The sequence below is a fragment of the Copadichromis virginalis genome, linkage group LG12 (genome assembly GCF_057382275.1).
Source record: "Copadichromis virginalis isolate Kocher_CV1m ecotype Utaka linkage group LG12, C_Virginalis_male_GT1.1, whole genome shotgun sequence".
Taxonomy (NCBI): domain Eukaryota; kingdom Metazoa; phylum Chordata; class Actinopteri; order Cichliformes; family Cichlidae; genus Copadichromis; species Copadichromis virginalis.
In genome coordinates, this window is record NC_140629.1 from 10,260,198 (window position 1) to 10,279,525 (window position 19,328).

The 19,328-nt window shown below is 40.1% G+C and overlaps 1 protein-coding gene and 1 long non-coding RNA gene across 9 annotated transcripts in view; both read left to right on the top strand.

Moving 5' to 3' along the window:
- Positions 1-10,210, top strand: part of LOC146696533 (leukocyte surface antigen CD53-like) — a 41,851-nt gene extending 31,641 nt beyond the window's left edge. For 5 of the 8 annotated variants that reach the window (XM_085474649.1, XM_085474654.1, XM_085474653.1 and 2 more), the window contains one exon: positions 197-1,363. In XM_085474649.1, the coding sequence (XP_085330775.1) occupies positions 197-262 (66 nt within the window). In that variant the 3' untranslated portion in view covers positions 263-1,363. Of the gene's footprint in view, positions 1-196; positions 1,364-8,177; positions 8,762-9,823 lie in introns of those variants that run through there. The other 3 variants (XR_014923263.1, XR_014923262.1, XM_085474652.1) reach the window with 3 other exon arrangements.
- Positions 10,211-10,541: 331 nt separating this feature from the next.
- Positions 10,542-19,093, top strand: LOC146696536 (uncharacterized). The gene is made up of 3 exons (XR_014923102.1): positions 10,542-10,756; positions 12,295-12,357; positions 18,928-19,093. It is a non-coding gene; the product is annotated as an uncharacterized LOC146696536 (long non-coding RNA).
- The last annotated feature ends 235 nt before the right edge of the window (positions 19,094-19,328 follow it).

A 19,328-nucleotide genomic window follows, 5' to 3' on the forward strand; every position in this document is an offset into this window, starting at 1 on the left:
CCAGTTAGGAATGCAGCAGGTGTTGTCCACTAGTGGAAACCTTAACATCCATCAGATCAGCGATTCGTCTAGGGTTGGGGTTGTTTTATTTATTATTTTTATTTTTAGGGTAAACGCAAACATTTTCTGGCTAATGAGATTTTAACAGAATATTGTCAACTTTTTTTCTCTGCTCTTCTTCTCTTTTTTTTTACAGTTTCTTTGCATGTCTATCACCCTCCCTCTCTTTTGCTGCTTTGCTGTACGTGGACAGGGTTACTGAAAAAGGTCCAGAGGAACTCTACCTGCAATTCACAGATACTTTCCACATGTCAAGACGATGCTTTTCCCTATCTCAGCTTTTTATTAATCTGTTTCGAACACCAAAAAATCCGCTGCTATTTCCATCTGTCAAAAAGGGAGCTAGCTGATTATCGCCATTAAGAATGTCATATGAGGTGACAGATCATTAAATGTGATACGGAGACATGTAATTGGATAAAAAGTGATGACATGATTGTGTTAGCACTATTCCAACCCTGTAGGATGTCAAGACATTTTCTCCCTGTGAGTGCTGGGTGTTCACCACTTCCTTGTATGTTAGACTTGAGATAGACTAAAACCATAGCAAAAGGACTCAAAATCTTGTAGGTAGTGTAGTGGTTTTTAGTACTGACATTTCACCCCCTCTTCTGTAAGAATTAGCCAACACCACCTGTCTTAGAAATGTCCTGCTTCTCTTCTAATTAAAGTCCTGGCTAACGTCACATCCTGGTGTTTTTAAAGTGAATCTGAGCATCTTCCATCTTCTACTGTTATCAGCTCAGTTTGGTAGACTGTCTAAAACCAGCATGTAGGCTTGTTTAGCCTCTTAACATCCGCCAGGTCATCAGTGAGTTGACTAGTATTAGCCACATGCTAATTAGGAATATTTTTGTGAGCTAGACAATGTTACTTTTCAAATGAAGTCACATACTTTTAGGCATTACAGTTTTTCTGATAAAAGCTTACCCCTCACCCCTAACACTAACCTTTGGTTGCCAGTGACAAAGTGGATGTAAATGAGGTTAAGAACTAGCATGATGTTGTAATGAGGTCGAAACTCTCAGTTGACTGCAGCAATGTTCTTAAGGTAGTGCCATTAAGATCAAATTATGTATAACCTGGTGTGCTGTGGTAATAAAGAAATCACAGTTGTCTCAGTTTTAAGTTGTGAAGTGTTTTAATTTTTTATGATTTCTTTATTTAATCACGTTTATGTGTTTTCTGGTTTAGCTGATCCAGCTGATTTATCCTGTGAATTCCCCAGTAGTTCTTGAAAAGAGGGGCATTTAAACTTGTGTATGGTCCCTTAATGTGTTTAATAAAATAATATATATGCTGATTGTGATTTATGGTGGGTTTTTTGTGTGTCCGTTTGTCTTATCTGCCAGTACACTTTCTAAGAGATGAGTCAGAATGCAAGCCCAACCCACAGATCTCTGGTATTTTTAGGATGTTCTTGTTTGGTAGGGCCCAACTATTGGCCCCAAATTATCTTAAAGACCTCATGGGTACCATATCATCCCATTAGAGCACTTTGCTTTTAGACAGCTGGGTTACTTGTTGCTCCTAGAGTATTTAAGTATTTAGTATTTGCTCACAGGGGGTCATATGATTGCTGGGGTTTTCTCTGTTTTCTTTGTTGTAAGGTCTTTAACTTACAATATAAATCGCCTTGAGGCAACTGTTGTTGTAATTTGGCACTATGTAAATTAAGTTGAATTCCCAGAGCTTCTTTTCTCATTACATCCGTCATACTCCACTAACAAATAACAAAACAATCAAACAAAACAAGAAAAACACTACAATACTCCAAAAACACATTTGCGTACCTCCAGATTTTCTTTCTCTCTCTTTCGCTCTTTTTTTTAATTTAATTTTTTACGTATCTGTCACCCTTAAATGTTTTTTTGTCTTTCTTATTATGTATTTTTGTGCTGGCTTTGAGCAACTGTCTGAGAGCAACTTTTTAGCCCTGAAAACAACTAAATACAGCTTACAGTTAAACTGCTAAAAGTGACATGGGAGTAGTTTCCTGCTACTTTCGGCTGCTCCCTTATCACAAGGGGTCACCAATGAGAGCAGTGCCACATGTCTGATTTGGGAGATCCCCTTCCTGATGTAATCCCAAAGGCAAGTTGTCTTGTCTTGTTGCTGGAGTCTTGAAGAGTACCATCGCAAAGTAAAAAAAAAAAAGGCAAAACCACTCATCACCCTTTAAGGGTAAGTATATGGGACCTTTAAAATATGATGATCATTTAGAGTATTATGTAGGATTAGGAAGAAGTAGGTATCTCTGAATTGTGAACCGGCACTGCATGAAATAAAGAAATGTATTTATAGATAGCGGTAGTGCAACGGGCATCAATCTGGATCACTGTGTCTGTCTTTTGACTTACATGGCAGGTATTAATGTAATGCCTGTGGCCATGTGGAAGCTTTGATAATGAAGGTGATGTTTATTAAAAAGCATCTCTGTGGCAGCAGAACCACACAGGATGCTTGCGTTTGCGCTGAAGATTTATCAGTCTGGCATGGCGAGAAATGCATGTTAACAACATCCTCCTGTGGTGTGATATTTGTCCTGATTGATGTCTCCAACAATTTTTCCTGAGATGTTTTTATGATCGCTGTCTTCTTTCAGCTTCAGGCATCCTTTGAGTGTGTTGTTGTGGAGTGGCATATTTAACCCTTTAAGACCTATAGAACCAAGTTCGCCAGAGCTTATATTATATTTTTACATGCTGTGGAGCCATTTTTGGGAGCATTTCAAGTTGATATACATCAATACAATCATTATAGCCCAAATTTAAATAATATGTCTGCATTAAGTGCATAGTAATTACATAAATTGCAAAAAAGTGCAATAAACTACAAAAAAAATTAAAATAGTTTTTTTAATGATGTTTTTTTTAACATATATTTCTATTTAGACAAATTTAAGAGGTTTATCCCTCAAAGCTGTAAATACAAAAAGTTGCACAAAATAGTTTCCCACCACAGGAAATTTATTTTGAGTGTCTTCATAGTTTTATTTTTGAAATACACCAATTTTTATATACTGCAGGAAAAACAAAAATAAATATTATAATGCAAATTTGCAAAAAAACCCAGCATATGCATCAAAATAAACTATTTCCAGCAGTGCAATTTGAGTCCTAAGCATCCCAGAAACGACACAGAAAGTCATAAAGTCAAACATAACTTTTAAAAACACCCGTATAGGCTCATAAGGCCCTGATAGTAAAAAACTACATTTCCGCAAAATGACGTCACTTCCAGTTTCGGGCAGGACATGGAAGACATGCAATAGTTCGTGCTGATGGACGTAGGATGTGTTACAAACAGCTGATCGGATCAGTGTTTCTGGAATATTATGTTTTTGTTGCTGCAAGTGCTTTTTATGCAGTTTTTGCAAAGCTATATGTGGAAGGAAACTGTGAGCTAGGACAACCTGGTGGCATAAGATGTAAGTACCACTCCTCCTGGTTTCATATGCAAAAAAAATTATTGCGCTAGCTTACGTGGTTGCAGTGCTACCCAGATTTAAAAATAGTTATGCAAAACAGAGCGTGCCCGCTCCCACCGGCTTTTAAAGGGTTAATATCTAATAGGTTTGCTGCACTTATCACTTATATTTTTTAATTAGCTGGAACAAAGAAAGTTTGAGAGAAATTGTGTCAAATTAAGTGTTCTATCATGTACTGCACCACCATGTTCACTGGCCCACATAGCAAAATTGGTATGGCCCGGATCAGGCCCACACAATGTGCTTACCCATATGGAAAAGATATATATAAATCTTATAAGGTTTGTATCTGTCTTGTGTGAAACTTGTATGAAAAGCATACAAGAGTAAAAACAGATATAAGATCCCTTAAAAAATTATATAATGAAACTTTTATGTTTTGGATACTTACTAAAACAATATACTGTATGAAAGTAATGTGAAAGTGGCCACTTTCATGAGTAAATCATGTAAGCCTTATATGATTTACTCATGAAAGTGGCCACTTTCATGAGTTAAGTCATATAAGTTTTTACTATTTCTTTTCCATATGGGTACACATGGCCCACATACCGCAAAGAATGACGGCCCTTTAGTGGCCCACACATGGGCCAGCACAAGGCCAGTTGCATACACACTGGTGGTCCTGTGCTGGCCCATGTGTGGATTACCTCTGGCAAACCTGATCTGAGCCACCAAAGGGCCGTCAATCTTTGCGGTATGTGGGCCATCTGTAGGTGGTGTGCAGCCACGGGCCAGTTGTAGACACACTGCTGGCCCTGTGCTGGCCCAGAACAGTTTTACCTCTGGCCCCAGATGTCAGCCTAATGTATACCTTAATCAAGCCATGCAATAACAACATGTGCCAGAACATGCAAAACAGTGCAACAGTAACAATGCCATTAACTCTGTTCAGACAGTGAATGGACTGATTCTTATATGGCGCTTTTCTAATCTCCCAGATTACTCAAAGTGCTCTATACAACATGCCACCCAATCACACAATTTCGCTTAACTGAGGGCATTCATACACATTCATACTCTTGACATGCAGACTGGAGGAGGCAGGGATCTAACCACTAACCTTCCGATCCGTTTGTAACCTGCTTTACCACCTGAGCTACAGCCTCCCACTGGCAAAGATGAGTAAACCCTCACTAGGTTTTGGATAAAGTACACTCACAAACCTGTCAAACCTGCATTTGAGACATTGGCTACCATAGCAGTATAGTATTGCAACATGGCATTTGGGTCTTCTAACTAAAATAGGAAAATAGGAACATAAATAGTGCCATTATTGCCAGACGTGGCCCACATCTGGTTGACATACACCCTGCCATGACACCAGTCAGTCAGAAGTGCCAGCTTGATGCCAGATCCGGGCTAGACCTGTTTTCCATGAGCCTGGGCCCCATAACCCAAACCATAATCGGGCCAGATATTGCATGCCAACGCATAAACAGTGGCATCATTGCCAGACCTGGCACACATCTGGTTGACATACACTCTGCCAAAACACCAGTCAGTCAGAAGTGGCAACTTGATGCCAGATCGGGACCAGACCTGTTTTCTGTGGATCTGGGCCACATAAACCAAACCACAATCGAGCCAAATATGGCATGCCATCACATAGTGCCATCTATGCCAGACCTGGCCCATATCTGGATGACATACGTCTTATCATGCCAGAAGTCAGCTAGCAGTGCTGACTTGATACCAGATCCGGGCCAGACCTGTGGGGGTTGGTTTTGTAATGTGCTAACAAGATGGACTGATGAGAGCACAACATCTGTTTGTTAAACAAGCTGAGGGAACAAATTCAGGCCAGGGACTGTGTTCAATGATTACAAAGTTAAAGCACAGGATGAGCTGCATTTGCAGAAAGATTTGGACCAAAACCAATCCATCTTAGTTGCTTTGTCTTATTAGACATTATGAGACAGCTCTATAGCAATACTTGTCCTAAATACATGTTGCAAATATAGACTGTATATAAAAGATGCACAAACACACTGTTAGTTCACCCACTGATTTCTAGACTGATCATTTTGAAACTTTAGCATTAGCATATTGGCGGCCCATGTTGAATGAGGAGTAACTTTGGAGTAGAGAGTGGTCAGATAACACTAGCATGTTTATCTATTTAGGTTCTCAGTCATCCAGGCCGTGGTAGCCTTGCATGCTCGGTTAGCAATCTGTATCCATAAAATGTACAGGAACAGGTAACATAACTATGTCCCTTTGATACAATTATGAAAACTGCAAAATGTCCAATAATGCCCAACCTGTTTTTGTACCAACTGGGTTATTTTAACATGGGAGGTTATAGGGATGGTCTTAGTTTTAGAAACAACCTCAAGTGTCCATGATAAGATCAAAATGAACCAAGCAAGACAAATTAGCATAATTTGCCACAATCAGGAAAAAAGTGCAGATAGGGAAACATAGACGTGATGGGAGTTTATGTGATTTATAACGCATGCTTCTTTGGTGTTCTTTTTGGAGAGAAGATGAACAAACTTAAATTATACGTTTTCAGTAAGTTTTCAAAATGTATGAAATGGTTGAAGGTTCAAGTTAACATGGCGCCATAGACCTTCGTGTGTTCAGTGGACCAGACAGACAAATGGTGCCACTCCCAGGTGAATAAAGTTTTTACATTATGGTACAAACAAGACATGACTGTGATTGGTTAAAAAGTTGGGGAAGAGCCTTGGCTCTCCCGCATTTGGCACTTGGTTTGACTCCTGGCTCATCTTACATTCAAGTCCAGTTGGGCATTTCCGTGTGAAGAGAAAAAGGGGAAAAAACTCCTCCCTACTTAGTCAAAGGAGCTTGCAAAGAAAAGCGTCTGGACTTCTTTAAGTTGCTTGAAGACGTTTCACCTCTCACCCGAGAAGCTTCTTCAGTTCTAAGGTCAAATGGTGGGGAGTCCTAGATTTAAACCCAGTGGGAGTATCCCCCCACAGAGGGACAAAAGGACCCCCTGATGATCAGCCAGGGTTTCAGGTGAGCTCATTGTGAAACCTGGCCCCACCTTATCATGTGAATTCCTGAGGTCAGATGGCCCAGGATGTGAGTGGGCGTTTCACAATGAGCTCACCCGAAACCCTGGCTGACTGGGACCCACACCCATTTTCACACCTTGGCTCAGGCGATTGGAGGATCATCAGGGGGTTCTAAGCCATTTATCAACAACAGCACAAATAAAAGGAAACTGCATGAATCCAGTCTTGATGACTGTTATGTGACCCCATTAAAAAATCCCTTTGATCCAAAGGCTTTGTCCCCTGACCTCGGGTGTTTTGTGGACTACTGCAGCACTCCTCTGAGACATTAATCAACATCAAATTCTGAACTGACAGATAAGACATAAGATGTGAGCTCTCAGCTGCCCTCAAAGGATGCAAAGTATGGGTCTTCCACAGATCAAGGAGGCAAAAAAGAGACCAAAGCACAAAACTTGATGTGTGAGAGGATGCTCTTAACCTTCCTGCCTTCTTGGGACCTTTTTGTGCCACTGCTATGTGTTAAATGGCTGCCATTTCCACTGTGTTCAGTGGAATATAACCAAACTTGCCACAGGATAGTTTTTACCTGTCAATGTTAATATTCCAGTGTGAATTCCTTAAATCAGCCTAAAATGGCTGAGCAGCAGAAATCCCCACACCCATCACCCTGGGGACCATTTTCTGCCCATTGACTTTCATTATAAACGCTATTTTTCAACCCCAAATTATCATCATATGATTTTATTTTTTCTTCTTTTCTTGGATGTCAATGAAGACTCAAGGCCTTGAAGTTTTAATTTTTAAATTGCAAAAAAAATGCAAAAAAAATAATGGCAGGTCAAAATGTATGTTGGTGCCAATCTTTGGTCCATCTAAAGGCCTACTTATAATGACAATCACATATTACTTCAACTGGTTTTTTGTGGAAATATTTAGTTTCGTTTTTTGGTTTTTGGGGCTTATAACACAGGGCGCTCATGTAATAACACTGGGATTTGAAGGGTTAAAACAACGAAAATATAATTAAAACTTTACATGAATATTTCAGGGAGAAGTAGTTTTACAAGGTTGGCTAATTTAAAGTGGAATAAAATATGGATATATGGTCTTTTTATGGCGTGGCTGAGAATGGTCCCTAGGGTGATGGGTGTGAGTTTTTTAAAGGATGGCAGGAGGGTTAAACCCCTCACCAACATTTGACTACAATGGACATCTTGTTATCCACATTGTATCCCTTTAAGATTTTTGGAAGATGAAGACAGCTACAGTACAAAAATCAAAGTTTATTTCAAGATGGACTATTTCCCATTGCTGGACTCACTGTGAAAGATCTGGACCCCACACAGCATTCAGGTGACCACAAAAATGTTCCTTTGTGGTTTGGCACCATGATCTTTTCCTGACACTCAGCTTGCAGCTGACTCCATACTTCACACTCTCTCGTCTCAGGTCCCTGGAATCAGGAAAAGGAAGAAGACGTCGTTAGCACCTGCCCAATCAGCCTTCCTGGCAGAGCACCTTGGCTCCACTGCAACACCGCTCCGCTGCAGCGGAGCCAGAGACCACACCCCTGCCACAGATTTAGACCTCACAAGTTAACTGATAACTTGCCTTTCTATTTTCCGTTCATCCCACAGACTCTCCGGAGCTGAGGGAGGAGGGCGATGCATTCTATCTATCCTGCTAGGAGATCAAACAGAACAGGATTACACTGACTGACTCCCAGAAAAAGAAGAAACTCCTAAAGGAAAAGCAAGAGAGCTCTGAAGAGCATTGTAGTACACAGCAGGTATCGTTAAATAAAAAGGAAAGCAACAGGATGATGTAATTGCCACTGATTAGTTGGCAAAATGTCATATGACATTAGCCTGAAATGTTGGAGTGTTTCAAATCTGCAACTCATTCAGCTTTTAATGACAGAAAAGTCATCTTATCAAAATTCCAAATACTACACACAATGTTTCTGTTAGCAGTTCTATTGTGAAAGAATTGTTCAGGTACACACCGGCTCACTCCTTGGCGGCCGCTTATCGGGGCCTGGAGCCTGGGGCTCGCTCGGGCCACTTCGGAGGTGGGGTGCCCCCGGCCTCTCGGCCTGGGGCTCGGTCACTCAGGCGCAGCTGGCTGCCGGCGGAGCTCACGGGCGCGTCACTGCAACTCCCCCTGGCTTCTGCTCCGCGGCTGCTGAGTGAGCCCTCATCTGGGACTCTCCTCAGCTCTTTCCGGGACAGTGGCGCAGCTGCCCCTCTGTTGGTCTTCCTTGGTCTCTTGTGTTCTGGGGGCCTCTGGATGTCTGGAGTTTTGATCTCCTCCACACCTGCTTCAAGCCCTGGAGGACGGGGCTGTTGCCCCCCCCCCCCCACACCCTCTAGCAGATTATTACATGAAGGAACCTTTTAAAAAAACAAAAAACAAGCGCGTCCATGCTCACAGGTGTACACACGGGTGATCACACCCACAAACTACACCCTTTTTGGCTCCTACCTCAAAGCACACTGTGTTCTGTTGATCTTATGTGCTGCACAATAATGTTTAACATTTAGTATTTACTGTCATATTCCCATATATCATTGTGATGTTGTTTATTCTATTACTCTTGTTCTCTTCTGCTTGCTTTCTTTTTTCTTTCTCAGCAGGTGATCCAGGTGATTGATATATGCATTTTTTTTTCTCTGCCCGTTCTGTTGGTTTTTGTCTTTTGCCCTTCTCCCCCGTCCCTCTTCTCAGCTGTTTCTCTTTCCCTCTTTCTTTCTCCCCTTCTTTCCCCCAGTCAAGTCTGTCCCGTATTCAGTAAGTGAAAATAAAATAAACAATAAAAGTTTAATCAAATGGACCATTAAAAAAAAAAAAAAAAAAAAAAAAAAGACTTCCATTTGACTCTTTAAATTTTAATAAAAATAAAATATATATTTTATTTAAAAAAAAAATCTTAAAATGTTATTCAACAAAATGTGCAGCAATTTAATGTGTTTAGTCTTTTTAGGTGATAGCCTGTGGGACCCAGGTAGACCGTATACCTGCATCTCTACCGACTTGCATTGCAGTGTATCTGCACTCCAGCTTCTTCTGTTTTAAATTAATAAAACCAAACAGGTTAATCCTAAATGCAGCATGTTTTTACTTTACAAGTTCATAAGCATTTTCCCTTTCCCCTGGTCAAAAATATGTATAAGAAAATTGGCCTAATATAATCTTATTTATAAACATACCTGTCTCATGATTAATTGTAAAGAAAAAAAAAAAAAAAAAAAGAAAAAAAAAAAAAAAAGAAAGAATTGTTCAGTTGTTTTTCTTAAATAATCAAAAGAACCAGATTTTAAAATTCATGATCATTACCACAGAGTAGAGATTACGATAAATACAAACACTGTGATGTGTGTGTTTCACTACTCCCTCTCTCTTTTTTTTTCTCCTTGCCTTTCCCTGTATCTACAGGTGCCCGGAAACTCCTGCTGGGAAGGTCTCTGCTGAAGTAGCTCACTGTATATACCGTAATACAGATTTAAAGTTGGTTGTGTCAACAAACAGGTACAATAGGAAAATATTTATGCATTTGTAGAGCAGTTTTAAAGTACAAAAAGTGCATTTTCTATTGTGAATGAATCAGCTGCTTTTGATAGAAAACCAGTGTAGTGCATAAAACTCTTACTTGACTTCATCACTGCCTGAATGACATGACAATAAACGTATTTTAAAATTACTTTTCTCTGTTTGTTCAATCAAGTATACTTTTTATGTATGGTTTTTACTTACCTTCACTTCAGCATTGTTACTTACACAGGATACTTTCACTTGTATCTACTTGTAAAATATTATATTGGTTCTATTGTGAGATATATACACATTTCTGCAAATACAAAATTGAAATAATCTTCTATATGAATTTGCCCCAAAAAACCACAAGGTGGGAGCATCAGAAAACGGCTCAGCCACTTGAGGTAGATGAACATGTGTTACAATGTTTCTTTCATACTTGAATATAGCCATAATTTGTAAATTATGTCATATACAATGCAGTGAATTTATCAGAGAATGTATCTCTTTATTCATTTATTTAAGCTGGATAAAATAAAGTGGGATCAGCAGGCTCCATTTCCACAGGAAGCTGAGATGTATGCAGTAAAGAGGCGTGTTCTCTGCTGCGGTCAACTGGGGAGCAGCCTCGGAGCTGGGGGAGCTGGGGGAAACCAACAGACTGACTACACTGATTAAGAAGGTTGGCTCTGTGACTGGCTGTAGACTCAACACTTTTAAAGCTGTGATGTGGAGGAGGTCACTGAGCAAACTGTTGCCCTTCATGGATAATTGTGACTATCCTATGCTTCACTTACTTGATAGGCAGCAGAGCAGTTTATACGGACAGACAAAAAATCCTTTATACCTCTTGCTGTTCCCCTCTGGCATGTTCTCTGTATTTAAAATGTTCATTGCCATTAAAAGATATACCATATTTATCTATCATTCTATGAGACAGTGAGAGAGATGACACAGAGAGCAATGAGATTTGAAAAACAAAAAAACATATATATATATATAAAAAATCCCTGAATATAGAATAATAATTATAGTAAATGAAATGATGACTTGTTATGTCTACCCTTTAGGTAATTTGAGATAAGGTGTCTAAAATAGTATAGCCAGTAGGCTTAATTAAAGTTACAGTTAGAGCTTTGCATTCAGAAATAAACAGTTTAATCCAAAACCTGATAACATATAAACCCTTGGTCCTGAGATTTTAAAGTTTTGACATTATCTTTTTGTCTCTCAGCTTGTTGGTTGGAGCTAAGCTGCTAGGTTTTCTAAGCTGAATCTATAAACCATAGAGGTGCAGGGTAAAGCCAAAACTGACGCTCTAACTTCTTGAACAGTGTGTGGCCATATTATTTGTCAGATAATACCATAAAAAATGCTCTAACATGCACCAACAGCACAAATCCTGTCAAGCGGTCTAGCTCAGTGACTCTAATTAGTGAAGTAAAGCCAAGGAGACGACTACCAGCTATAGCTTTAATTGACAGGTGTGCTGACAAACCTGTTAATTAAAGCATCCACTACCCAAACTGCAAGGCTTACCACTATCAAAATAGAGGAAAAATATATAAAGAAAATTACCTGCACACAGTTGTTACTCTAGCCTCAGAGAGCAAAACAAGTTTTAGTAAAACAGCAATAAAGAGTGCAGTTTCAGTGCATGCACAGTCACATGCAGTTTCACACATAAACTGCAAGCAGCTATCCAGCACATTCAGTGTTAATAATAATAATAATAATAATAATAATGGATTGCATTTGTATAGCACTTTTCGGGACCCTCAAAGCGCTGTACAATTCCACTATTCATTCACTCTCACATTCACACACTGGAGGAGGCAGCTACAGTTTCAGCCACAGCTGCCCTGGGGCAGACTGACAGAAGCGAGGCTGCCATATCACACCATCGGCCCCTCTGGCCAACATCAGTAGGCGGTAGGTGAAGTATCTTGCCCAAGGACACAACAACCGAGACTGTCCGAGCCGGGGCTCGAACTGGCAACCTTCTGGTTACAAGACGAACTGCCAACTCTTTGAGCCTAACACCCTTTTAACTACAGGATGACACAAGAAAGCCAGATATGTAGCACTGCAGCTATCCACCCAACACACGCCACCTCCCCTTGGGAAATGAATGATATTCTATCTGGGCTAGTGGCCTGCATCATTCTGTTGGCAAATGGTGGTTTCACCTCTATCATCACACTCTTCTTCCTCCTCCAGGTTTCTCTGGGCTTCTGTGCCATCATATGTCATCTACAACGTAAAACAAAGCAGGTCACTCAGGTAAGTAGGTCATCGCACAGCTGAAGTTGCGAATCCCTCCGGCTTCAGCACATGGCTATGTACTGCGCATGTTGCTACTCTGCCAACTGCTCCCCAAAGACATCAGACATGTGGAGACAAGGCACGTTTCTCTGCTGGAGACTCAATGTGCCAAGTGACCTGCTCATTTTCCACCCGCGTCAGCTCCTGCCTTAATTGAATAAGAGGAATTCTATTTTTTCCTCTCTGTTTGTCTACTTTCTTTACAGCATAGTTTGTACTTGGTGGCAACAACAAACACATTCATTTTAGCTCTTTAGCTATGAACTGCAACCAGCGACATTAATCTTTCATGTATGGAGGAGTAGCTCTCGAGAAAGCTGCGTTCTCCCTGTTCTGAACAGCCTGTTTTTAATGTTCAAAATCTGTTTGCTTGCTTTTTTTTCTGGTCTGGTGCACTGGTAAGGTGCACATTTACCAATTACCTGCATGTCAGTGTATTAGCAAATATCTGTAAACTGTAGTACTTACATAGCAGAGAAATATGGGCACAAGAATAGTTTTCACCACAAACAACTGCATCCCTATGGTTATGCCAGGTTGCCAACTCTTTTAATTATAATGCTTTTGGTGTCTGAAACATTTAGTCTCAGAGCCACAGCATCCATCCATTGAAGTAGAGGGAGCCTCAACCAGGCCTGTGGTTTGATTCCGAGCTCTTTGCACGTCGAAGATACTTGGCAAGATACTGACCCCCTGAGTTACCACAATGTGGACATCACTGTGTGTGTGCATGTGAATGCTTAATAAAAAGTGCTCAAGGTTTTGAATGTGCGTGTGAAAGAGATTTGAGTACTCAGTTACAGTAGAAAAGGACTGTTTAGGTCCTGGTCCATATTCTCACAGTGCTCAAGAAGTTCAAACAACTATTTTCAAAGAGATGAGTTTAGCATCAGCAGTAAGGCCCAGTATAAGGTGAGTAAGGATTATTTTGCACTGCTTTATGCAAAGCTAAGAATAAAGATATGAAGGTATGCAAATGTGCAGAATGGGTTACATTTTAAGAACAAGTCCCCCTTCCCTAAAGAAATATACTCATATGCTTTTGGAACCCGAATTTCCCAGAGGAACCCACCCGAGGGATTAATAAAGTTTTATCTTATCTTATCTTATCTCTTATCTTATCTTATATGGAGAGAGAGAGACAGACAATTTTTCCAACCTTTCCTTTTTGAGATTGCACACTAGTTGAGCCAGAATAATTATACACATGCACCTGCTGCAGGTCTTCTTTTCTCTATGGCCTGCAATTAAATCCTGCTGAACAAGATTAAACACTGTGGTGATGCCTCTATGGACTCACATGGTTCTTTTTCTTTATGGAGGTGTGTAGCCAGTGGTGAGAGTTAATAACATGGTCTTAACCACATGAACTAAATAAGGTTCCTGAGCACACACTTTGTTAACATATACACTGACCAGGACAGAGAAATAAAGTGCAATCCACTCAGTTTGACAGATTAAACTGATTAATAGACTAGTACTGACTTCAATTGACATAACACCTAAATGTTTACCTCTTCTATATCCCCTTTTGTAATAATATTAGCATGTTTGAGCACTAGCTCACAATACGAGTTGTATAGCATGGAATAGGCTAATATTTTTTTCAATATTTAAAACAAGATGTTCATAGAGCATTTTAAAAGCATTGTTTTTTCTAAAGAAATACACCAACTGTGTAGTAAGAGGTTGTTTCTTGTACTGGTTAAGAATGCACTAGCTTATTCTATATTTATCTATTTTAGGATGTTATTAATGCTGAATGATAAATTGAATTTTCATTGATTTTGTTTTTTTATGCTCAATGTAGACACTGCAGATGACTACCTAATGTTACCAGTAAAGAAAGACAGAAAAAAGAAAGAAACATTTACATGTTTTTGCATGACAATGCATTCAATCTCAGCATTTAACCATTTATCAAATTAGCCCTGGATTCATTAATTCCAATTTCATAACACATAATAACAATTTCTATAATTTTTGATACACCTAAAACTGATTGCTTGATTGAATTTGTTTACTTGATCATATTTTTGGTTTAAAGTTCAGATTTTTGATAGTATCATTAAAAATTTAAAACTTAACTAACAGGTTCAGTACTAACTTGTAATGATGTTGACCTTATTCACACACTAAGCTTTGCATGATATCATTCTAATGTTTACTAATAGTCATTAAACATGAAGTACAGCTAAAGCTGATGGGAATGACAATTTGTTCATTACAATAATGAACTGTGAAGAAACTGTGTGATAGCTTGGAAATTAAGGTATTACTGTCACTTATGAACCTACCATATTCCTCGATGCAAAGGTTATATATTTATGGTTATCTTGATTAATGCTTTGTTTACATGCTAAAGAGCTGCACGCTAATGGCCTAAATCTATTTAGCTGAGGCTATTAAAAATGTAGTTTATAAGGTTGTAACCAATTACTGTAAAGTGGCACTGCAATTAATTTGCAATTAATGATTGCAAAAGATTAGAAGTGAGAAAATGTTTATATGTTGATAATTTACTGCTAGATTTTGTTATGGAAATCCACTTAAAACCAGATCCAGTACTGTCAATTTCATAATTGTGATAGAGAATTGTTACCCTACATGAAGCTAAAACTCTAACAATGACCTAAAAAAAGCAAAGATAATATACTGCGAATCAGCAGTGGAATATTAAGTTCTGTTCTTTGTACAGGTTCCAGCTGGACAGTCCTGTTGGAAATGGATGGTAATTTGGCAGGATTTGCATAGTAATAGGGAACTCAATCTCTAGACCCAGGGACAGTTTAGCCAACTTATCACTTGACTGACAGCTGGAGGGAAAACAAGTAAATAGCACAAACTTTCCTTTGCTCAGTTTTGTGTCCCATGCTCTTGTGTGATGACTTTTGTTGTGTAGCTCAATCAGAGGAAATAATAAGGCTTTTTTAAAATCTGACAATATTTGGAACAGTGCTCATATTTCATATCCAGGGGAAATGATAAGAGAGATAAAGTTGTTTCCACATGAATAAGCCTTCGACTATGTATAATTAATGTGAACAGTAAGTAAGAATGGCTGGAAGATAGACATTCTGTTTGAAGTTGACCCAAATGTTATCACTTAAACAATTTGGGATTGTATCCTCTGACAGCCAGAACTGAACTGGATTTATTATTTAAAAAACATTTTTTGAGTCAGCGTGTATTTTGGGGTTCACAAGAAACCCAAAACACATGAGTTTCATCAACCTTTGCTGATGAAAATATCATCAGCAAAGGTGAGAGACAGCATAAATTGGTTACTCTGAATTAGACAATAATTGCAGGCCAGGGATGAGCTGAAGTTTGCATGGGTAGGCAGGACTTTAACTAGTGTATGCTACGTACAAACTATTTCAAAAAATGTCTACAAGAAGGATCTTAACACTTTGGAGTCTAAGTCATAACCATGATGAACCTTAACCCTAACTCTACCCCCAGGTAATTGCAATTTGTCCTTTTATTCTAATATGTTTTGCCAATCAAGGAATAAAACAACAATCATTCTAACTGACACATGTTAAAAACAATTTACATTTTTTCCAAAAATCTGTTGAGTACATCACTGCTTTCTGTATGCTGCTGCTAAATGGCCATCCCCAAATATCTGCAGACTTTCCCATTGGTTGGTATTTATCTATAAATCTCTCCTTGGGCTGGTTCCCTCTTATCTGTGTGTTTATATGCATAAAAGCTACCACCAGTATAGCCTTCACTCTCATAATGTTGAATGATTTGTCCTGAAAACAGAATTGTCAAAAAATAAAATTATTTAATACTCTGCACCTGTTTCCTGGAATGGTCTACAGAAGGAAATGAAATTGTCTTCTTATAGTTCAATGGGATTTAGGTGTCGAGCCTCACAAGATGTCCCTATTGCCAATCTTGGCAGCCGGGGGTCAGTCCGCCAGGGCCTCCGCTCCTGGCCGCCACCCGGCACACAGGAGAAGGGAGCCGGAGATCGACAGACGGATTAGGGCTGCAGCTGCAGTAATGCAGACGCTGCACCGGTCCATCGTGGTGAAGAGGGAGCTGAGTGTAAAAGCGAAGCTCTCAATTTACCGGTCGATCTATGTCCCTACCCTCACCTATGGCCACGAGCTGTGGGTAGTGACCGAAAGAACGAGATCGCGGATACAAGCGGCAGAAATGAGCTTCCTCCGAAGGGCGCCTCCTGGGTGAGGTGTCCCACAGGCATGTCCCACCGGGAGGAGGCCCCGGGGCAGACCCAGGACACGCTGGAGAGATTATATCTCTCGGCTGGCCTGGGAACGTCTTGGTGTTCCCCCGGATAAGCTGGAGGAGGTGGCTGGGGAGAGAGAGGTCTGGGCCTCTTTGCTTAGGCTGCTGCCCCCGCGACCCGGCCTCGGATAAAGCGGATGAGGATAGACTGTTCATAGACTGTTCTTGAGCCAATCTGAAGGCAACATGATGTTTGCAGGTCTGTAGCGACTGACTGCAGACACTTGGCGACCACTGCACACATAGCCCCTCAGCACCTACTGACCCCTCTGTGTTATTTTACATCCCCTACCACTTCACGGCTGACTTGCCATCATCCCCAATCCCTTCCACTTTATTATTATACCACTAACAGATGCCCGTGGAACGCAATATACAAACAGAATAAACAAAAGACTTGGCTATATCTGCATTGTATTCATAACTAGCCTAGTGTACTCTACTGGACTCAAGTAAACAGATAAGGTGCTAAACACTTGCAGGTAAAACAATGAAGAAAGAAATACAGGCTCCACTGTCTTCTAAATCTCTATCCTAAGCCACAGATGACATCCTGTGTTTCAATGCCCAGCCTCACCTATTCCTGTGTCAGAGCTGACCTCCCCTGTTCTGGTATCTAAGGTGGCTTCACCTGTGCCTGTCACTGTGTTGTTCTCCCCTTTTCCTGTTCCATTCACCTGCCTCCCTGTCACATTGCCAGCCTCACAGTTTCTGTCACAATGCTGGTCCTCTCGGCTCCTGTCAATCTGCCACTCCAAACAGTTGAAAATGTAGGCCAGTATACCAGTAACACCTGGGTTAACCAAAGAAATGTTTCTAGGACCAGAGGTTTTCTTTTGGAAATATGCCATCAATATGTTCGGCCTCTTTGGGTTCTCACAGACTAGTTCCAGTATGTTGTGTGACCCAAAAAACAAGTTAGTTTAAATTTTGTTTCCATGTACAAGTACACATCTGTATATGGTGCTTTTGTAAAATATAAAAAAAAAAAACAATATGAAGATATGAGGCAGGCATAGTCTCCATTTGTATATGCTTGATCTGTCTTTTTTTTTTTTATTTCATTCTGCAGTGTAGCTTGTTTCCTTTGATAGTCTGAATCATATTGCACAAATATTTTCATTGACTAAAAGAAGTGCAATATGGTAAATTACACCCCCACCCCCCCACCCCCCCCCCACCCCCATTTGCAAAAAAAAACAAAAAACAGTCTTTACATGCACAGGTAGACCACTTGTTGTTGTTTCTGGGTTTGCTAATGCTAATGCTGTGAAGAAGAAAAGAGTGAGAACATCTTTTTAAAATCACTGCTATAAATAGCAGCTGCAGAGAACTGTGTATGTCTATTTTGGTTCAGTGATGCTTGCATGCTTAGTTGAGACGTTTGGGGATGGGGGTGGTGGGCCCACTTGGTGTGAGTCATCGAGTCGTCAGACATCTAAAAAAAGCACACTGATCATAATCCTCATGACTGGCGTCACCAAAGAGACCCAGTTTTCACATCAGGTGTAGAAAGTTCTGAATTGTTACTGCAGCAACACCTCGACTCACAAGTTCAATACTATTGCTAAATTTTATAGAAAGGCCTCAGCGTAAAAGAGCTCGAGGCTGTGTGATTAATGACTGCAAACAGCTGTTTATTCATGTGTCTGTCATACACATACTCACTAAATCAGAACATAAAGATTTTAATGTATGCTGGTGTGCTCTGTTCTGTCCATCTATTGAACCATCAGTACAACTGTAGGGGTTTTACGCCTTGTGGTGACAGTTGTTGTGATTTGGTTCTATATAAATAAAAACTGAACCGAACTGAATTGAATTGAATTGAATCTCACTCTGGGCTTAATCTTTTGTCTCATTTATGTCACTTAGATTGATACACTAAATTAGCTCAAGAAGTAAAGTCCAAGGGGCAAACTCTGCAGCTGAAAACTTAAGCCAGAATTGCGAAAAACTGCAGTTCCTCAACAGGCTCTAAAACGCCAACTTTAAAACTATATTTACAGCCTGGTTCAACAAACAGGTTTGACTTCTACGGATAGTTTTGACCTTTATGACAATTCTGCATGTTTTCTATCATCCAGCTGAATTAGGGGTGTGTTCATATTGAGTGACAGGTGTCCCAACACAGAAAGCTAGAGCCTACTGGTGCCTGAGAAGCCTCATCCACTAATTTAGTCATTAAACTGGACATCTTCGCTGTGTGTGCTTTTGGAGCATTTTGGATTCTGTTAACAACAATGCGACAACACTCCCCAGATCCCAATCTGATCCAGGATCTTTGAGACTTTCCAGTGAAAACGCTCCAATGAAGGCACAAAAGCCTCAACCACAGAACCTAAAGTCCCCGTTCCAGACTCTGCAGGATGCCCCTTAAGGTCCCAGGTCTATGCTCCAACTTGTCAGAGTTGTTTTGGTGGAAGAAGGGGGAGCTACACAATCTCAGGGGTGAGTGGTTGTTGCTGACTGTATTATCTGCTTCACCATCTGGTTGCTATAAACCTTCATGGACTTGCAGTCCAGCTGCTTTTAGGCAAAAAGCTTTTTACTTTCTGATCTTCTTGTGTACTTGAAAAGTGGTGGCAATAAATTGATCACAAAACTAGTTAGAAGTATGTGACTCTTCACAAAGACAGAGAGAGTGAGAAACTTTAACTACT